The sequence below is a fragment of the Prionailurus bengalensis genome, chromosome C1 (assembly GCF_016509475.1).
Source record: "Prionailurus bengalensis isolate Pbe53 chromosome C1, Fcat_Pben_1.1_paternal_pri, whole genome shotgun sequence".
Lineage (NCBI taxonomy): Eukaryota > Metazoa > Chordata > Mammalia > Carnivora > Felidae > Prionailurus > Prionailurus bengalensis.
In genome coordinates, this window is record NC_057345.1 from 167,634,214 (window position 1) to 167,653,524 (window position 19,311).

A 19,311-nucleotide genomic window follows, 5' to 3' on the forward strand; every position below is an offset into this window, starting at 1 on the left:
GGTATTTACAGAAAGAAAAAAGATAACCTTTCACCTGAAAAAACTGATGGGTGATTTCCTGAAATAAGTCCATACTTTACTAAGTAATATATTGAATTCACGACCCCTCAAACCACACATATTCATGACAGTAAGTAAGATTCATCACTTACTCCTACTTTTTTCTTTAATATTCACAGGATATCTTAAAATCAGCCTGCATGCAATTTTAATCAACTTCCAGAGAACTTATAGATGTTAATAATAAAAAACATGGAAAATAATAGTGAGGAGATCAGTGGGATAGGAATATGTAGTAATATTAACAATAATAATTTGGTTTTTTAGTTTCCAATTGTTTAATCATCTAAACAATGAATTCGGTTAATAGTGTCTCATACAGAAGAAATTCTTGAGATTGGGTATTAATGTATTATCAAAGAGGGGACTTCACACTTGGAATAGAAAGCGTCACCTTTCCATGAGTAACTTGGATTTGTTCTTGTCTACTGGCCACTCCTTCTCTAGTTCTCAGTATTGTTTCTTGTTCTTGGGCTTTACCAGTAGCAACTGCTATTGTAGATAAGGCAGTTTTCTCAGCTTCCTTTCTCATCTGATTATTACAGTAAAATCAAAGTGTCAATTGCACAGGGCTTTAGACACACACATGGTATAACCCTTCCCCCCCTCCTAGTGGGGATGCAAGATGAAGTTATTCGGGGTTAACTACACAAAAGAAGTTACTTGACAATGTTTGCATATATGGACTGGGAGTCACAAAACTTGGAAATGTTAAATAAAAAAACCCACAAAAATATCTCCATTTGATTCTATATATTGCTTTTTAAGAATCAGGCTAAAAATGCTAACTTTCATGCAAAGAATAATGGTGGAATAAAATGAGTTATCAATGTTACAGATGGATGAAAATCAAATGTACAGATAAAATTAATGGTAAGCAGTCACACATTTACCATTTTGCTTTTAGTCTGGGATTCAGAAAGGAAAATACAGACTACCAATTCATAGAACATCGTAGTTAATGGTTTACTAGAAATTAGTTTAAAGATAAATTTTTCCCATCTCAAATATCTGTATTCACCTTTTCCTGAGTTATTTGAACTTGCTCTCTTTTGGTAGTGATTCCTTCTCTAGTTCTTGAAACTACATCTTGTTCTTTGATTTTGGGTGTGGCAACTATGACTTTAGGCACCACTGTTTTCCTAGTTTCTTTCATTATCTGGTCATATGATAAAAAGAAAGGTGAGAAAATGGTCATTAAATTTCATACAGACTCTAATAAAAGAACCTGAAGCCAAAACTGAGAAAGGAAGCAAATGTCTTCCTGTTCCCAGACATTTTCATCATGCTTAAACACATAATGTGAGTTACTTTGATCTTCCTTACTGTTTTATTACATAACAATATCAAAATGAGTGCAGTCTAAAAGAAAAACTTGTGATCAGCAACAAAAGAGTAAAGGATGCATTTCTCTTTCCCACATTTGTCTTACTATAATCCACGAGAAATTCCATTAGAGTCAAAAGCAACATATACTTTTACATTTTATCAATTGACTTGAAAACTGGAATCTACGGCAATAGGCAGATATTAAAGTGAACTATCATATCATGTTAGTAACAACCCCAAGAAAGTTTGAAAGTTAGGAATGAAAAGTGGCAGTGAAAGCTGGAGAGGTGGCAAAGGGTTTGTGACAGATTCTGAGGGAGTTTTCTATTTGAGCTATAAACAGAGGGGGTGAAAAAGTGATGATTAAGACCCATGATGACAATGGAGGCAGCCTGCACATGAAGTGATGAAGAGTGAATTTCACACCAGCAGGAAGTCATCACCTTTTCATGAGTCATGTGCATTTGATCATGTTGTGTGGCAACTTCTTCTTGAGCTCCCAGGATTGTTTCTAGTTTTGTGGACTCTGCAGTGGCAACTACCACCATGGATGCGGCAGCTGTCACAGCTTTCTGTTTTATCTGATTTTCAGAGTAAAATAAGGGTTTGAGTTTCAACAAGCACAAAAGAAATGGCAAGATACCCTTGCAACATCAGAAGAATACAAAATGTTTAGCGCTGAGAAAGAATCACATTTCCATTTTAAGGGCCAACACTTAATGGTTTAAAACACAGACTTTTGTTTTCCTGAAAAATAGTCTATAGGCTTCTTTTCTGCCCACCTGCCCCTTAGCAGATTGTCCTAGAAACTGAAAAGTTCTCATCTCTGAGACATGTTGACACTCTAGGACACCCAATGAGTGGCCACAAGCAAATGGCTGGAAAACTACGGTCAGGCTGAACTTGCCAGTAAGTGGCATCGCAATGGCAACAGGCATTTCTATGCTCTTGATTATGCCAAGTAGAGTTCTTGGGCATTCAAAGTCTCTCACTCACTATAAGGGGATGGAAATTCATTCAATAGCCTCTGGCCAGCCTCCAAAGTGTATAATGTTCTCAGCTAGACCTTTGTAAAAAGTAGCTCTGGGATCAGCAAAGAACTTGAGATCAAGATAGGTGAGTGCAGGCACCCTCCTGAACATGAAAGAATTGAAAATAGATGCTTCTTTCCTGACACGTTAAGGTTTGATGTCACATGTGGGAGAAAAGTGGACTTTAGTGACACAGGCTGTTCTCACGTGGCTGTATGGCACAAAAGCAGCAAACGCTTTAAAGCATTTTCTTGAAGAAGTACCAGTCAACCCTGATGTCCAACATTTCCTCACTCTCCCTTGATATTTACAAGGGAGTGTTCGTGGCTGGTGTGTGTGTGTGTACACAACATGTCTTACAAGCTAAGCGACTGAGGGCTCAGGCTATGCATTAAAAAACTGTACTGGGGGTAACTTGATTGGGGTGATATCTATCTTACGCTTAAATATGCGCCAGAGGGATGCCTGGGTGACTTGGTTGGTTAAGCATCAGACTTTGGCTCAAGTCATGATCTCATGGTTTGTGAATTTGAGCCCCGCATCCGCATCAGGTTTGCTGCTGTCAGCATGGAGCCTGCTTTAGATCCTCTGTCCCCTTCTCTCTCTGTCCCTCCCCATTTGAACTGTCTCTCTCTCTCTCTCAAAAAATAAACATTTCAAATAAGTAAATAAATAGTTATGCCCTAGAAATGTCATAGATGTACCCCCAAACTGTTCTAATAGACAATCTCCCCAAAATGGATCAATTGAGTGAAAAACTGCAATGAAAACAGAATTTCCATCATGAAAGAGTTTCCGTACTAGACAGAGAAACAACAAAAAGAAATACACACACAGGACTCCTCCATTTAGAGTTTCTGGTCATAGGGCACAGGCAGCTGGCTAGAATGCATTATTTGTCCATGAATTACAATGTAATGACAAAACTGGACTTACTGTTTCTTGAGTTACTTGTTTTTGTTCTTGCTTTGTAGTAATTTGTCCAGTTACTCTAGTTTCTTGTTCTTTGGCTTTGGTTGTAGAAATTACTACTTTCGGTACAAATGCTTTTTCAGTTTCTTTTCTTATCTGAAATCAATGATCAGAACAAACACTTATTGTCTCCTGATCTTGAATGGAAGTGACATAATGTTTATTAAATAGAACAAAATAGAAATTTGAAGAAAGGAGTAAAATCTTCTTTTTCTGGACCGATCACTAAATAAATTATCTCATTTGCCTTAATAGGACCACACTCCTTCTCTGCCTCAACCATAATTTATGCTGCTCAGGGGAAAAAAGGTTGACTTCAACACCATTATCTGAATTGGAGAATTGTCTTCTTTGAAAAGACTTTCAATTTTTACTAATGGATATATGGCAATACTATTCTATGCCACTTCTGTCATCTAAAGGTTGATCTTAAAGAATAGGATATTAGAATGAAAGGCCTTAGAATTTGTCCGACCCTTTTATTTTATATATGAGAAATCAAGTATGGACAATTTATAATCTGCATTCATATGTTATTTTTGCTTTGAAAACTTTCTTAATTATGATGGTTTGGAATATATCAAGACTTACTTTTCTAAAACTGAGACATTACAGGGAGAAAGTTTTACACATATCTCGGGCAAGATGTTTTCCAAATCCTTAACCTTCCAAAGGAGGCTGTTTGGATCTGGATGCCTAAGGTCTGTGTGTGGGAGCGGGGAAGCAGTTTTCCCCTTTTGCCTCTTTGCCATTCTTAGACATTATCCCTGACGTTCAGGATCTCAGGGTTTAAAGGAGACGTGAAAGTTCATCTTCACAAGGTGCCCAGGTGGCTCAGCTGATTAAGTGTCTGACTCTTGATTTCAGCTTGGGTCATGAGCTCACAGTTTGTGAGTTCCAGCCCTGCATAGGGCTCTGTGCTGACAATGTGGAATCTGCTTGGGGTTCTTTCTCTCTCTCTCTCTCCCTCTCTCTCTCTCTCTCTCTCTCTCTCTCTCTCTGCCCCTCCCTACTCATGCTGTCTCTCTCTTTCTCAAAATAAATGAATAAATAAGCTTTAAAGGAAAAAAAAAAAAGAAAGTCATCTTCTCAAACCACCCAGCTGGCTCCATTGGCCGAAAGCCTTACCAATTGTTTTTTTAAAAAAAATGTATTTTCACCTGTTCGTGAGTTACGTGCACCTGCTCTTGTTTTGTCGTAATTACTTCTCTGGTTCTTGATTTTAATTCTTGCTCCTTGGCTTTATCGGCAGCCACTACTACCTTAGTTACAGCAGTCTTCTTCTCTGCCTCCTTTTTAATCTGAGTTTCAGAAGAGAAAGGAAGGAAATAGTTTCATGCACCTTATATAAAAGCTTACAATAATAAATCAGGATAAAGACATAAACGTCACACAAGAGAGGATAAGGAGGAAAGCTAGAGTGATTTTAAACTATATAAAAAAATCTATTCAAATAGGAGGTGGGAAATTATCCTCGATTTATAACACTTTTCAGCCATGAATCACATGTCACATTTGAGGTAAGTAAAAGCAAAGGTCTCTTGGGGAGGCTTAGAGAAAGGTAACGTTTGCCCTGCAATAGTGGTTTCTGTGCCTGGCTCTGCAACTGAACTCTGGATTGACGGGTCTAGAACTAAAGAAATGAATGCGCACACCTCTTTGTTCGGCTGACTTTTTGGGCCACGCTTTGCCTGTCTTGACCCAGGACCACTTTGATACTTTGAATTCCTTCTCTGGCCTCCTGTACTAACTCTCTGATGGCTAACTCCTGTCTGTTTTCCTGCCGGACACGGACCAGGTACGTCAGGTAACTTCTCTCTTGAACACCCTGGGTATCTCAGGCCATCCGTTGCTCAGAGTGTCCTAGAAACCCGGGCCACATTGGGCTCAGGGCTGTCCTCAAAATGACTGGAGCACTGGTTTGCCATGGGATCGCTGCATGCAAAGCTCGTTCTGGCTGGCCACATGCATACCTGTTCTTGAGCAGGTTGGATGTGCGTGGCAGTCGTGGTTGTCCTCTGAGCAGTCTGCTCTACAGCGCTGATGACTGGTTCTCTCACTCTGGCCATATCAACAGCAGCAACGACGGTCGCAACAGCTGCACTTTTGTCAGTTTCTTGTTTCACCTGGATTGGAAATGACCAAGTCCCTTTTTAAAATGACACACCCAGCAGCAAATACAAGAGTGCAATGGAAATGAGCTGCTCTAGTAAAGCATTCACGGGACAAGCATTTGTCATTGCCAAGAGATATAGGGCATGTACCATTAAACCCCGTATTTTATAAAAACCTGACAGATTAGAGCCTTCATCCCCATTAAAAATGATTTCACGGGGCGCCTGGGTGGCGCAGTCGGTTAAGTGTCCGACTTCAGCCAGGTCACGATCTCGCGGTCTGGGAGTTCAAGCCCCGCGTCAGGCTCTGGGCTGATGGCTCAGAGCCTGGAGCCTGTTTCCGATTCTGTGTCTCCCTCTCTCTCTGCCCCTCCCCCGTTCATGCTCTGTCTCTCTGTCCCAAAAATAAATAAACGTTGAAAAAAAAATGATTTCACAAAGCACGAGCCAGATTTGGTCTTCAGTTTCTGTTATGTTCCCACATGCATATGCATTTCCCCTCCAACCTCCAGAGACGGGGCTTCGTGGCAAGGTTGTGGCTGGAGAAAGCAGCCGTGAAAGGAAACAGGACAGCTCTGACAGTACCTCTGCAGCACCAGTAGCCACAGCCCCGGCCGCCAACGCAGCAGTGGCCGACACGCCGGCAGCAGCTCCCGCTCCTCCGCTGATGGTCACTTGCTCCTGGATCCCGTATCTCCCTTCCCATCTCTCTTCTGTTCTGATCTGGGTGGCGCTTGTCACCGTGGTTTCTCTCATCTCAGCCTCGGACGAAGCCACATAGCCCTCTTGCTTCCAAGGGGGAGGCACTTCGGGGCCTGTGGCCATGCTGGGTGTTGGAGTCTTCCGCATGAGTAATGGAGACTTAACAGATCGGATGGGAGACGTGGAGATCCTCCCGGCCGGAGACACGGACCTGAAAACCCAAGGGCAGAGGTCAAGAATGCCAAGACGGAGAACTCCTCCTGGGGTCATCAGATTTGAATAATGGAAGGAAAATCTGGAAGTGTTTAAGGCAGAGTTTAAAAACCTGTGCCTCAATAACCGATTCAGAGGCTAACAATGTACTTGATTGAAAGTAATGTGTTTTAAATCTCAGTAAGCCTTAATCTTATCTTCTGTAACTCCGTAAGAGAATCAGACTGAATTCTAAGCTAAAGAATTCTGTGCCCTGCCCCACCTTCTCACCATTTAAAAAAAGTCACGGCAGCAGGAGATCTTGAAAGACAGCCAAAGAAAGGACATGGTGAATATGGTAATCATAGCTCTCAATTTCTTTGCACTCTGAATTCTGGTGAGTGAGGGCATGTCAGACAGGTGTTGAACAAAGAAAGGTGTCTGTAATCAAAATGCTTGTGCAATTAATTCTAGGCTAAATACGTTGCACCTTTTTTCCTGTCCTGCTGATTTCTCATGGCTTTCACATGCCCACAGACTCTGTGAAGCTCCAGACCAGGAGGAAACATTCTTGGTACTCGGCTTTACAGAGCTTTTTAGGGTGTAGGCTGTGCAATGCACTTTGAAAACTGCCATTCTGGTCAAAACGTGTTGTGAACTGCTCTTCTTAATTTTCTCTGTTTACGTTCAGGCTCATTTTGTCGGACTCTGGACTTCTTTTAACATCCATGTAGCTACTGTGGTAACTGGCTGTTTTGAAATCCAAGGATCCCACAGCGTTATTATTATTATTATTATTATTATTATTAAATTGATAAAGTGCTTCCAAAATAGTTTTCATTGCTTTTTTGTGTGTGTATATCCAAAGTGTAATAGCATCATTTGAAGAATCTAGGTGTAAATCCTCGCATTTACGGCCAAAAAAGACAGTCCCTGGTCTTCAGCAGTAATTCTAGGGGTTGACCAATTATTTTAAGATAGTTTTCATAATTTAATCCTTGATCAATTCTTAATTTTTCCCTCTAGGTGGCAGCATTGCCTTATCATTGAATTATAACTACTACCCATAGAAAAATGTTTATAAACGCTCTCTGGCATTAAATGAAATGACTATTCTAATTAAGGTTGAAGATACAGCTGATATCTGCTCTAAATTACAGAGTAACTTAATAGTACACTAAAATATTAAACAGTTTCATGAGGAAATGTTTAGTCATTTTCTTGAAGAAGGGTTTTTCTTGGTGAAAATCAATTTACATTTTATAAATGAAGTTGTAATCAACTAAAGGGAAACCCAGGGGGACATGTCCCTATTTTAAAAGTGACTGCCTTAGAAATATAACAAAGACCAGTTTAGAATAATGTAGGGTCTACACCAACTGATGAAAAGCAAAGTGACCTGTACTTCCAAGTTTCAACCTGTGCCTTACTCTTGCTGTTCACCATAAAGTGGGCTTATTTCAAAAAGAGTTAAAGACATGATTAGCAAGACTTGAGTGATTAGCAGCAGGCTGCAGGTAAGCCCATAACTGTGGAAAATCAATGTAATTTGTGTCATTATAGGAAAGTGCTTATTTTTGCTCTTACAATAAAAAGTCATCACCTGGTCACAGCTAGATACGTGTACCTTATTCAACAAAATATGTTTGCCTTACTCTACGACAAAAATCAAGATTAAACCATTAGGCATTTTAGGAAGGAGTCTATCTTGGATAACCATTATTTGCTCCACAAATTGCTATTTTTATTTCTTATTTGAAAGCAAATTTCAGGGACCAAGTAATGGGGATTGTTATTAATGAACTGCCAGAACTGCTAAGACAGTCAAAACGCTCCATGGAATCAGGAAAGCTCTGTAATTTTCAATGACCCTTAGGCTTGGATTAAAAATATAGTGAGGTTGTTATCTCCCCCAGATATTCACATTTGGCCTGTCTTGTGATTTCATGGTGTGCAAACTCAGAGCTAGCCTGAGACAGAACACTTTATTTATTTGATAGCCAGACATGTTTTTAAAACTCAGCTTTTTGTTCAAGGCTTCATATTAGTGTTTGTCAGAACCATTAATTTTCAAAGTGGCCAATATAATAAAATTTGGAAAATATCTAGCATTTTTCATATATTTGTTGGACATGTACATTGTCTCCTGTGTGAAATGCTTGCCTTCTGTTCATTTTTTCCCATTTGTGTTGCTTATTTATTTCCTTTAAAAATTAATTTGTGGGGACAGTGCCTGGGTGGCTCAGTCAGTTAAGTATCCAACTTTGGCTGAGGTCATGACCTCACCGTTCATGGGTTCCAGCCCCGCGTTGAGTCTGCACTGTCAGTGTGGAGCCTGCTGGGGATTCTCTCCCTCTTTCTCTGCCCCTCCCCCACTCACACTTTCTCTCAAAATAAATAAACTTAAAAAAATAATTTTTGGAAGCTTTTTAATGCATTTGGTACTTAGTCATTTGTCGTAAGTATTGCAAACATGCCCCCCCCTAGATCTACTGCTTGCATTTTTCTTCTATATGGGGTCTTATCAAGCATCAACATATATAGTTGTTTAAGTTATGCACTGTTTCTGGCTTGTACCATTCATATTGTAGCTATAGTATACTTGATACAATACTTTTTTGGCAGAGGCAATGAAATATCTTGAGGAAGAGGCACTTCTAAAATATTTTCGCAAATGCACTGCTTGGCTTAGCAATGACCTTACTTTTGCCATAAATACATTTTTATTTTTGTGTAATTGAATCTCTAAATCTATTTTTAAAAGCTCTCCCCTACAAATGTTTCCCCAAATTCTCTCGTTTTTTTTAGTTTTTGTTTTTTAATTTAGCTTTTTAGTCAGGCTGAGATTTATTTTGTACATGGTTTGAGGTAGAGATTAATATTTGTTTTCTTCCAAATGGATGGCTAATCAGGCCAGCACTCTTTTTTTTTTTTTAATTTTTTTTTTTCAACGTTTATTTATTTTTGGGACAGAGAGAGACAGAGCATGAACGGGGGAGGGGCAGAGAGAGAGGGAGACACAGAATCCGAAGCAGGCTCCAGGCTCTGATCCATCAGCCCAGAGCCCGACGTGGGGCTCGAACTCACGGACCGAGAGATCATGACCTGAGCTGAAGTCGGACGCTTAACCGACTGCGCCACCCAGGCGCCCCAGGCCAGCACTCTTTATCAAGTAAAAAACCCTTTCCCCCACTGACCTGAAAAGTCAGTTTGATTAAAACTGGAATGTCCAGATACTTGAATCTATTTCTAGATCTTTTGTTTTGCTTCCCTAATATGTTTTCTATTCACCTACCAATACCATACTGTTTTGATTTCAGTAACTCAAATAAGTTTGAAAATTTTTAGGTCAGCTATCTGGCTATTTTCCTTTAAAAATTTTTCTTGGCAGGGGAGTTTTCTCTACATTAAAAAAAGTCACAGGGGTGTCTAGGTGGCTCAGTTGGTTAAGTGCCCGACTCAGTTTTGGCTCAGGTCATGATCTCACAGTTGGTGAGTTCGAGCTCTGTGCTGACAGCATGGAGCCTGCTTGGGATTCTCTCTCTCTCTCTCTCTCTCTCTCTCTCTCTCTCTCTCTGTCTCTCTGCCCCTCCCCTGTTCATGCTCTCTCTCAAAATAAATAAATAAATATGAAAAAAAAATTTAAATCATATAAATTGGCTAAGAACACTCTTCTAATTCACTCCAAACTGTGTACATTTTTCTGATCATCATATTAAAAACTTCAGCAGGTTAAGCCAAGTTCCAAAGTTTCAAATTTGTTATGGATAATTTACACTTGATTATATAATTTCTGAGCCCCGATGATACATGCTCACTTTCTAAAATACCTCCATATTAACTAAGCATAGAAACCCATTTTATTTTCCACATAAAATGACATAAACATATGCACAATACTTAGAAGACTTTACTTATTACCAGAGCATAAGAACATTTGTATAATTATTTTCTATTTACAAGGAACCTTTAATTATCTCACTGGATCTTCACAACACACCTTGAGATCTTTCTTGTCGTGATTTTCTTTAATTTATAAATGGTATGACTAAGACCTTAAGCAAATTATTTAATTTCTTTGGCTCCACTCAACTTGCCTAACTATAAAATTAGGAATGATAATTCGTAGAGGTTGCTACGACTATTTAATGAGATAATATGTATAGAATGCCAACCAAATGTCTGATTGAGAGAAAGCGGTCAATATATAGTAGTGACTATGTCAGGTTGATTGAACATCGGGCTTCCAACCCTAAATTCTGTGCTCTTTTTATTTTGCTGCTTTCTCTTGGCCCCTAATGCAGATATTTGTTAAATGGAATACAAATAGGAATTCAGAAATGGGGTTTATAAAGTCTTCTAATTTACCTGTGGACAGTGAGGATTTGTGAAAATCGTATTCAGCTCCTTTCGGCTTACCTCCTTTATCACGTGCTACGTTTTTATTGCTTCCTTCTATTTCTCTTCTTGCTGGATGAAACCTAATTCAAAAATGCATAGTGACTTGCTCTCCTTTGAAAGGCTTTACCTGACAGGAGACGGGGTTGGTGCCCGCACATGTCTGACCGGGGAAGGAGAGTGTCTGATGGGCGATGGGGACTGCTGTCGAGCCAGCTGTGCTTTGGCAGCAATGGAGGGTGGTGTGGGAGACCTTGACTTTGGCTTAGGAGGGATCCTGGGAGGTGTTTTATGTGGCAGCTGTTGCCCAGCGGCACCATCTATGACCATCTCAACTGTTGCAATTGATCTGGCATCAAAGTGGGCTTCAAACTTCTGTAAAAGAAGAAAACAAAGCCCGCATTGAGGAGGAATAGTTGGTGAAGCCACAATCTGAAATCGGTTTGAAAGCCGATAGTATAGAAAAGTACCTTTTCAATTCGGGTCTGTCTTGTTTCTGAAATCTGAGCAGTCGAAACAATTGTCTTTGTCTTTTTAGCGGGTACTACTTCTTCACCTGTCAGAAGGGAAAGACAGGTGTTTAGCAGGGCAACCCATTTCTAAAGAGATTATGTTAATTCTGTCTATGAAGTCAGTAACATTTTCTAGGTATCTTGATGGAGAAAAATGAATAAGGTTTTGGATTTTGCGTTAATATACATCAGGTTTTAAAATGCAATATGTTCATTAATAGGTAAGAATTTACTTAGAACCGTATTTTTTCACATCCATTGTTGGTCAACAATTTGAAAACACAGATGACTCAGCTGAGAGACTTTCTAGCTTCTAATGGGCTTAGTAAACAGAGATTGCTTCAATGATTATGAGCTCCTGCTTGGAATCTCAGAGACTTTTCACCCGTGTTGAAAAGCCTGATTTTCTGTTCGCAGGATCCCCAAAGCCTTCGAGGGGAGCCAGGACGGCCTCTGGCTCCACTTCCTCCTAGATCAGCACTCTCTCCTCCCTGTTACTCAGTCTCCAGCACGCACCTTGAACCAGTAATTCGGCAGTGGAAGTAGCTCTTCCAACGCTATTGGTGGCATTTACTGAATAGGTCCCGGAGTCTTCGGGGTATGCTTCTGCAATCAGTAAGCTGTAGAGGTCGCCTTCTTGTGAAATTTGAAAATCAAGGGAGCTCTGGATTTCGGCTCCGTCCCGGTAGAACTTCACCACAGGTGTAGGGATTCCGGTCACTCTCACTTGGAGTCGCACTTGGCTTCCTTGTCTCACGGTCATGCTCTGCAGTCGTTGAACAAAGTTGGGTGGTGCTGTCTCTGCTGCAGGGGGAAGGGAGGAAAATCAGCACTGCAAGCCAGGGTGCTCCCAATAGGTTATTTTTAAACGATCACAGCTCCGTTTCCAAAATGAGGCGATGACTCTCTGAACCAGAGAACCTTGACTGTCCTTGAGCCCAGCTCATGCATATGACAGCGAAAAAGGAGCCAGAAGATGGCAGAAGGCAATCCCACAACCATATTTTATTGTATTCGCTTTGTTTAGTTTGGCAGTTCTAGACCACCACAATTTTTTTTTTTTTTAAAGCCTAGATGTCATTATAACATTTTTAGAGAATATTTTGGACACATCTTCTCAACCTCACATCTAGCACTATATTAACATGTTAAAATAATTTCTGTATATTTCAGTAAGTTGCATTAAAATGAATCCCAATGGCTGTGATAAGTGTACCCGTGACTTATAGAATCATTAAATTTTAATTTAATGTTAAAAATCCTAAATTATCTCCAAATTGATTAGTATTCAAATAACCCAAATATTTACTTGCATTTAAATGTTAATCTAAATAGTGACATGATTCAATGTTAGTTAGGCTACAGAAAGGGGATTATTTGGTTAATTACACAGAAAGAAATTTTTAGGAATGTGAAGAGAGAATGGGATTAATTTTGACATGTATTTGAGTAATAAACAACCTGTCACCCTGTGAATTTTCCATTTCTGAATTTTCCGGATAAATGTTAAAGTTCACATGCGATGTTCTTGATACACCTTGTGTTTAGATCAGTAACAGTCCTATACTTGAACATGCCGGCAGTATAGTTTATTGGATAATCATATATAACGTTCCGTAGCTGGTTATGCAGGTACTGTTTCTAGCGTGTAAAGTAAGGCGATGTTTCATGTATTAATGTCTTACCAGGAAGTAAAGGATGAAGGAAAATGACAGAGGCCGTGAAGAATAGTAGTAACTTTTCCGAGGTAACTGCGTCATGCATTTGCCTTTTTCTGTGTAATGTCTACCGTGTACTATTATTAGAAATGGAAAGTAAGTGAAGCATTATTGAACTTTACAGTCGAGAGCAGTTTTCTTAAATGGGTGGTCTGTGAAAACTTGCTTCAGTATCATCTAGGAGCTTGTTAAAGCGTAAATTCTTGGTGATGTACCTGTTTCCTTAGTAGGCTTATAAACAAGGCTTTAAGCTTTTCCACTTGCTCAGAAACATGGTTTTTAATATTTCCTTAATATATTCTTGAGTGTTTAACATGTGTATAGAGGAAATGTTCTCAGCCACTTTTGTGCTGTCTTTTGAGAGGAAAATTGAATTTTACATGGCAAACAACTTTGCTATCAATTGAGCCTCCTGGGCCCCTCTCTAGATTTTAGCCACATCTACTTGTCCCTCAGTAGCTCTTCCTGGACCTCCTTTCCCGTGTGCTGGAGAGGCCCTGGGGGCAGAGCAGAGGACAGATGTGTCCCCTCCAGCCTACCTGTCACGAGAAGCTCAGCAGTACTAGTCGCTTGTCCAGATCCATTGGTGGCTCTCAGGGAGTATCTTCCACTGTTGGCTTTAGTCACGGCGGGGATCGTCAGTCTAGCGCGGCCATCGCTAAAGGAGATCTGCACGCCGGGCAGAGTGGAAGTGGAAATTGCCTGGCCATCCCTAAACCAGCTCACCTCAGGAACTGGGAAACCTGGAGCACAAATACAATTCATCTTTATGTTGGAATGGGGCTCTGCAATGTCCTCTGCTCTGTGCTGCTGTGTTGTCCTAATGGTATGAGCTCCCCAGAGTGTAAGGCCATTTAATGATGAGGAAAACCTGACAGCCACACGATGAAAGGGTCAACTTGCAGACAACGAGGAGGTCTGTGGGTTCATGTAGAGGTCAATACCTTCATTTAATAGGGAAGGAGACTGAGACCAAAAGAGGCTCAGTGATTTTTCCAAGGTCCCTCGGCCAGCAGTGGCACATGGACCATTAGAATCTCCAGCTCCTGCCCCCCTGTCCCAGGTTCTCCCTGATGCAATTTAATGGATGGCATTAAAATCATGAAAGGAATTTATAGAAGTACAGAGCCAAGGAAACTTTGAAATAAAAAGTGACTGTTGTCCTCTTCAAAAACAAAGAGCAAAAGCAGCAAAGGGTCCGAAAGCACTGCCTAGCAAGCATGAGAGGTCAAGCCCGTCCGTGTCCGCCCTCTGTGGTTGCAGGGACACTGTCTCCTCGAACTCTCCTGCCTTTCAAATGTGTAATCAGCAAAAAACGCCAAAGTGCAGAGAGAGGCAGGTTCTCATATAAATGACACAAAGCCAAAACTAGTCTTACAGAACAACATGTATACTTGGAGTTGCAGGTAGAGAAGGCAAATTCTCTTCAATTGTCACAAATTGTGGAGCTAAGAACCACGTGTACGTGGTTTGATATTTTAAGGATAGTAACATTCTGTACATTCAGAAGGCATGAGGCAAATTCAGAGCATGGTTTATTTTATTTTATATTAAACTGTGAGGTGGAGAAAATCAAGAGAACATTTGTTTCATTGTCCTTACGTGAACCCATCTCCCACCATGACCAAGGGAATAGTTTATTTGCCTAATTCATGAATATCAAGTATCTTCAGTGCTGTTTTCCTGAGAATTTATTAGCACGGAGTGTGAAGGAATAAGAGGCTATGGGGAAGCAAGATCCCACTAACTTCATAAACAGGCAAAATTCCCACTGAAGCCAATTGTGTTCAGCTCAGTTCAAAAGTTACTGAGTGTTACAAGATAAATAAATGTATTATTGTAAAGTCAGAGTTTATCATGCGTGATGAGAAGAATGGAGTTGGTCTCTATATGCATACACAATGGAAAATGAAGAATGACTATAGGATATTTGTGCAGTGTAAAGGTCTTATCCAGTTAGGAAGAAGATTGCTACATAAAATAGAAAAAATGAAAGGAAAAAGAAAGGAAAAGGAAATCTTATTTTATATCTTTATTATAAGCAAAAAAATATAAAAAGAGGGATAGTGCACCATGGAGGTGCATCAAGCTTGATTTTTAATCAATCCATATAATTTGATAGGACCAGTTACAATACTGCAGACAATATTGATTAAATAATTTTGAAATTATTTACAATGTAGTTTGTAGATTACCCTCATTTTTTTTCAGAAGACAGTAAGTCCCAGAAATCATGCATTTTTTGGAACGACCTCTAATATGAGTTATGAAGAAGAAAAAGGGGGGAAAAACCAGAAGAACTTTCTTTTAAATAAAATTCTAAAGTCAATGTTTATTTCTCTTTAATATATAGACCAGGTGGTATATACTATTTTTTGTTGTCATTTCCAAAAGATTGGAAAACCTTTTAATTCACTAGAATCACTTAATAAAGATTGAATATACAAGAATAAAATAATTAGGAGTTAGTGCAACACTGAAAGTTTTCTGCTTCTTATAAAGTCCAATGTATTGTTATTTCCCATTGTCTGGCACAGAGCAGTCAGCCCCAGGCTACTTGCCCCACATCTCCATGGCTGGCCCCCTACTGGGCTTCAGTTCTTGGCTTTCAGTCTGGCTCTGCAGCTGAACCCAAATATAGAATGACCAAATTTGGTTGTACTTAGCTGCTGGATTCTGACAGCAATTTTAATCCAATGCTAATTATTTTGCTCTGTGGAATTATAAATATGAATAAAACATTTTTAAGCCATTATATTGTCAGATTTTGTCAGTACTCTGTGAACGGTATACCCTTATAATGGCCCTCCATACAGTTGGACCAATTTTACAAAGTGGAAACATGGCTTAAACTTGGTGTCAGGTCATACAGCCAAGTTAAGGTACTGGGGAGAAGATGGACAAAAGGAAAGTGTGAAGGCGTGACCTTACCACTAATGTGAGCCTCAAAGGTTGCGGTACTACCCTCCAGTACCACAACGCTTTGTAACGGCTGCTTAAACGTCGGTGCTTGAGTGGTCATCTTTTTAGGCACTCTGAAAAGGAACAGAAAATAAGTTAGAATGTCACAGCTAAGGGCCACTCTGGAGCTACTTTGTAATGGCAGAGAAACACATTTTCAAAGAGATTGCTCGTTAGGTCGTCTGTGGGCCTAGAGTGATGGGTAGGCCTTCTCCTTTGTGGCTTGAATTTGAACATGGGCCCCTGTCTGAATTGACCTGAAGCTAACAGAGTAAGAAGTCTAAAGAGAAATGGGAAAAAATTCAGGAGAGCAGAGCAAGGAGTGTCCTCTAGTGGTCAAAGAGGGAAATTCAGTCTTACCAAACGTGGGACACCAAGGTGTGAGAAAGAGGGAAAGTTGGAATTTGTGGGGGTAGAGAAGAACAATAAAAGATGTGTGGAAAGAATAGGATGAATCTTTGCATCAGTTCAATGGTTGAGAGACAATAATTAAAAAAAATTCCTTCCTCCCAATATCTTTTACTCACTATATCTCCATTTATAAAGTTGACATAGTTTCAGGCAGTATTACTTCAGGAAATCTTGGTGGCTACTTAAAATAGTCACCAACACTAAAAATTTGAACTTTGCAATTCTTTCCTTACTTGGAAAGTTCTGGAAAGTCTTGTTAACTATGCAAACCTTTCACAGACAGCATATAGTGCAGTCTATTTCTAATATTTCTTCACATTGTAACTGCTCAATAAATGTTGCTACTGCTGAACTGCATAGGAACATTTAAACTCATGTGAGCAGGCCAACTTTTATACAGATCTGAAAGAAAAATACTGACTTGAGTACTTAATAAGGAACAAGGTACAAACCTGAAAAATGGAATGCTGATGTGAAGTGTAAACGAAGTTAAAAGCCCCATGCTTTCTTAACACGAATATTCAAAACCAAAGAAATAAATATGAAATTTGCAACTAGGTCCTTTTTTAGTGGGAGAAAGTATTTTGTCCATCAGTTCCAGAGAGATTGTGAAGAATTTTCTGATGCGTAAATACCTTATATTCAATTGTCAGTTACTTCATTCCCGATTTTCACAAAATTCCCTGTTCACTACAACTTGATGGAAAAATAATTTTTCTAGAAAATTCTGTACCTTACTGTAACTTTTTATTCTTTAGTTAAAAGAAAATGAAACCAGAATTCTGAGCCAATAAAATTTACACTTGGAAAATTCAAATAATATCCCAAAGTTTTTGTGAATCTTTTGCCAAGAACTCCATATGGCATATTACATTGAGGACAAATAATTTTTGTGTCTAACTTCCTCTGTTTACAACCTAGTGCATCTTCTAAAAATAGCTGTATTCTTTGACACCATTTATGTATTATATACCAATGTATTTACAGGCATTTATAATTAGTAATCTAAATCCAGGAAGATGGGAAGTCAAAATGTATTTAGATATTAAGTCTTTAAAATACTATTTCTTACCCTCAACACCAACATTTAGCTCATATCATATAACTTGCTTACGAACTAAATTAAAATGCATAATGAGATCCTGAGTCTTTTCTAAAACTATGATATAGCTTTCCCCCCAAATTTCTAAATATATTACAATTATCTTATCTAAATTGGCCTTTTATTCCTATTGGATAGGTAACTTTTGTTGTTTTAGCACTTGCTCTTGAAAGGCCTTTGTGTAATTGGGGCTGAAGGTATGCATCTAAAATGTCATGATCCCAAAATAAACTCTCCAGTGTTGACTGACAGCAGGCAAGTGTTTTGTCACTGTCCCGCAACTGATACCTCAGCAGTTGATTCCCTTAAAAAGTCATCAGGGTGTAGCTGATGCCACATGCATTTTATCAGAGCTATTCTTGGTGTGTCTCACTTTATCACTGAGTAATATAACCTTGAACACTCTCAACAGACAAAGAGTCTATAACAGAAACAAACATTTCTATCACCATTTCTGACCTCAACTTTAACACTTTTAGAGTAGTAGGTGGATCTAAACAATTTGAATCATCGACTGTGCTGATATGCTACAGCGTTGAACTTTTTAAAGAAAATGGATTCAAATAATTGAAATTCAAATTCAAATAATTCAAATAACAGATCGGTAACAGCAACAAGTAGACAAACACTTCTGCGTCGGAACGTCTCATACATTAGAACAAAAATTCGAATTGGGAACTAGAAATCAAGAAGGAAGGGACTCTACTGTTAAAAAAAAAGAAGAAAAAAAAGTAAAGATGCTGCTCACCTGATTTCTCAAGAGTGCCCAAAAAGGGTGGGACTAAGCCCAAGGTTGCTTCTGAAACGACGTCCTATCTAGAGTTGGTTTTCTTGACCATCTCCGACATGAATCGGTGAGCCTCTAAACTTAAAAACAAAACTACACAGTCAAGACTGTGCAGTTTTGTTTTTCTATGCAATCCCTACACCCGAGGCGAGGCTGGGAATGCACGACTGCTCAAGAGCCAGGGCTGGGCTCTGCCCTTTTATTTACCAGATCTGCTGACAGCCCCACATCCCTAGAGCAGGCCCCTAGGTGATTGGCTGTCTTAGGAAAGCATGATGGGAGAGGGACCTATTTGGTGGTGTCACGGACCACCTGTTCTTCTGATTGGCAGTGCTAAATTTAGCATCTCAAAAGAGGCTTTACCAAGGAAATAGAAGTATATTTAAAGAATAAGTATTGAGGCTGAGAGAAGAGCACTTGTTAACATCTGCAAACACTGATTTGAGACTTTGTGGCAATAGCAGGCATTTGTGGGCAGTTATATAAAATAGCCTTTTACCTGACGGGCCTGCTCTTGTGAGTCAGGCCCCGCTCCTCTTCCCTTCCCCCACACAACCAACCAAATGTAGCTGTCAATCAAGACAGCAGATGAGGGAATGTATCTCATGCATTAGACTTCACCTTCTTTGAAGAATGAGTGCCTCTAAACTTTAGCATTGAGAGAGCTCATTTACACTATCTACATTCTCCAGAATCCACTTGTACTTTAGGAAGAATTAAGTCAATGTTAATGAGCTAAGTGTTTATACAGCCCTGCAAGACAGAATGTGGAATGACAAAATCTGAACTCTGCTTAGATTTAGTCTATGCAGTATAATGATTTCACTTTTTTTTTTCAGATGTCATATCTTTCTGGCATTAATATTTACAAATGTGCATGCACTGTTTCTTAACAAGTAGCGAACTCTTCTGTTTAAATCATCCATAGGGTTCTTTTTTCCAGACACATGAAGGCTGCTTTACTTATCTCTGGAGTTTGCTGTTACTAATGGGAAGTGGTTAGGAAATGATATAGTTGCTAT

At 39.4% G+C, this 19,311-nt stretch overlaps 1 protein-coding gene across 1 annotated transcript in view; it reads right to left on the bottom strand.

The window, feature by feature from the left end:
* TTN (titin) overlaps positions 1-18,449 on the bottom strand; it is a 278,672-nt gene extending 260,223 nt beyond the window's left edge. Inside the window, 13 exon segments of the mRNA XM_043577187.1 lie at positions 455-592; positions 1,082-1,219; positions 1,833-1,970; positions 3,357-3,488; positions 4,553-4,693; positions 5,366-5,518; positions 6,092-6,419; positions 10,929-11,173; positions 11,269-11,354; positions 11,827-12,114; positions 13,568-13,771; positions 15,960-16,063; positions 18,251-18,449. Of these exon segments, the coding sequence (XP_043433122.1) occupies positions 455-592; positions 1,082-1,219; positions 1,833-1,970; positions 3,357-3,488; positions 4,553-4,693; positions 5,366-5,518; positions 6,092-6,419; positions 10,929-11,173; positions 11,269-11,354; positions 11,827-12,114; positions 13,568-13,771; positions 15,960-16,050 (2,082 nt within the window). The 5' untranslated portion in view covers positions 16,051-16,063; positions 18,251-18,449.
* Positions 18,450-19,311: the final 862 nt, after the last annotated feature.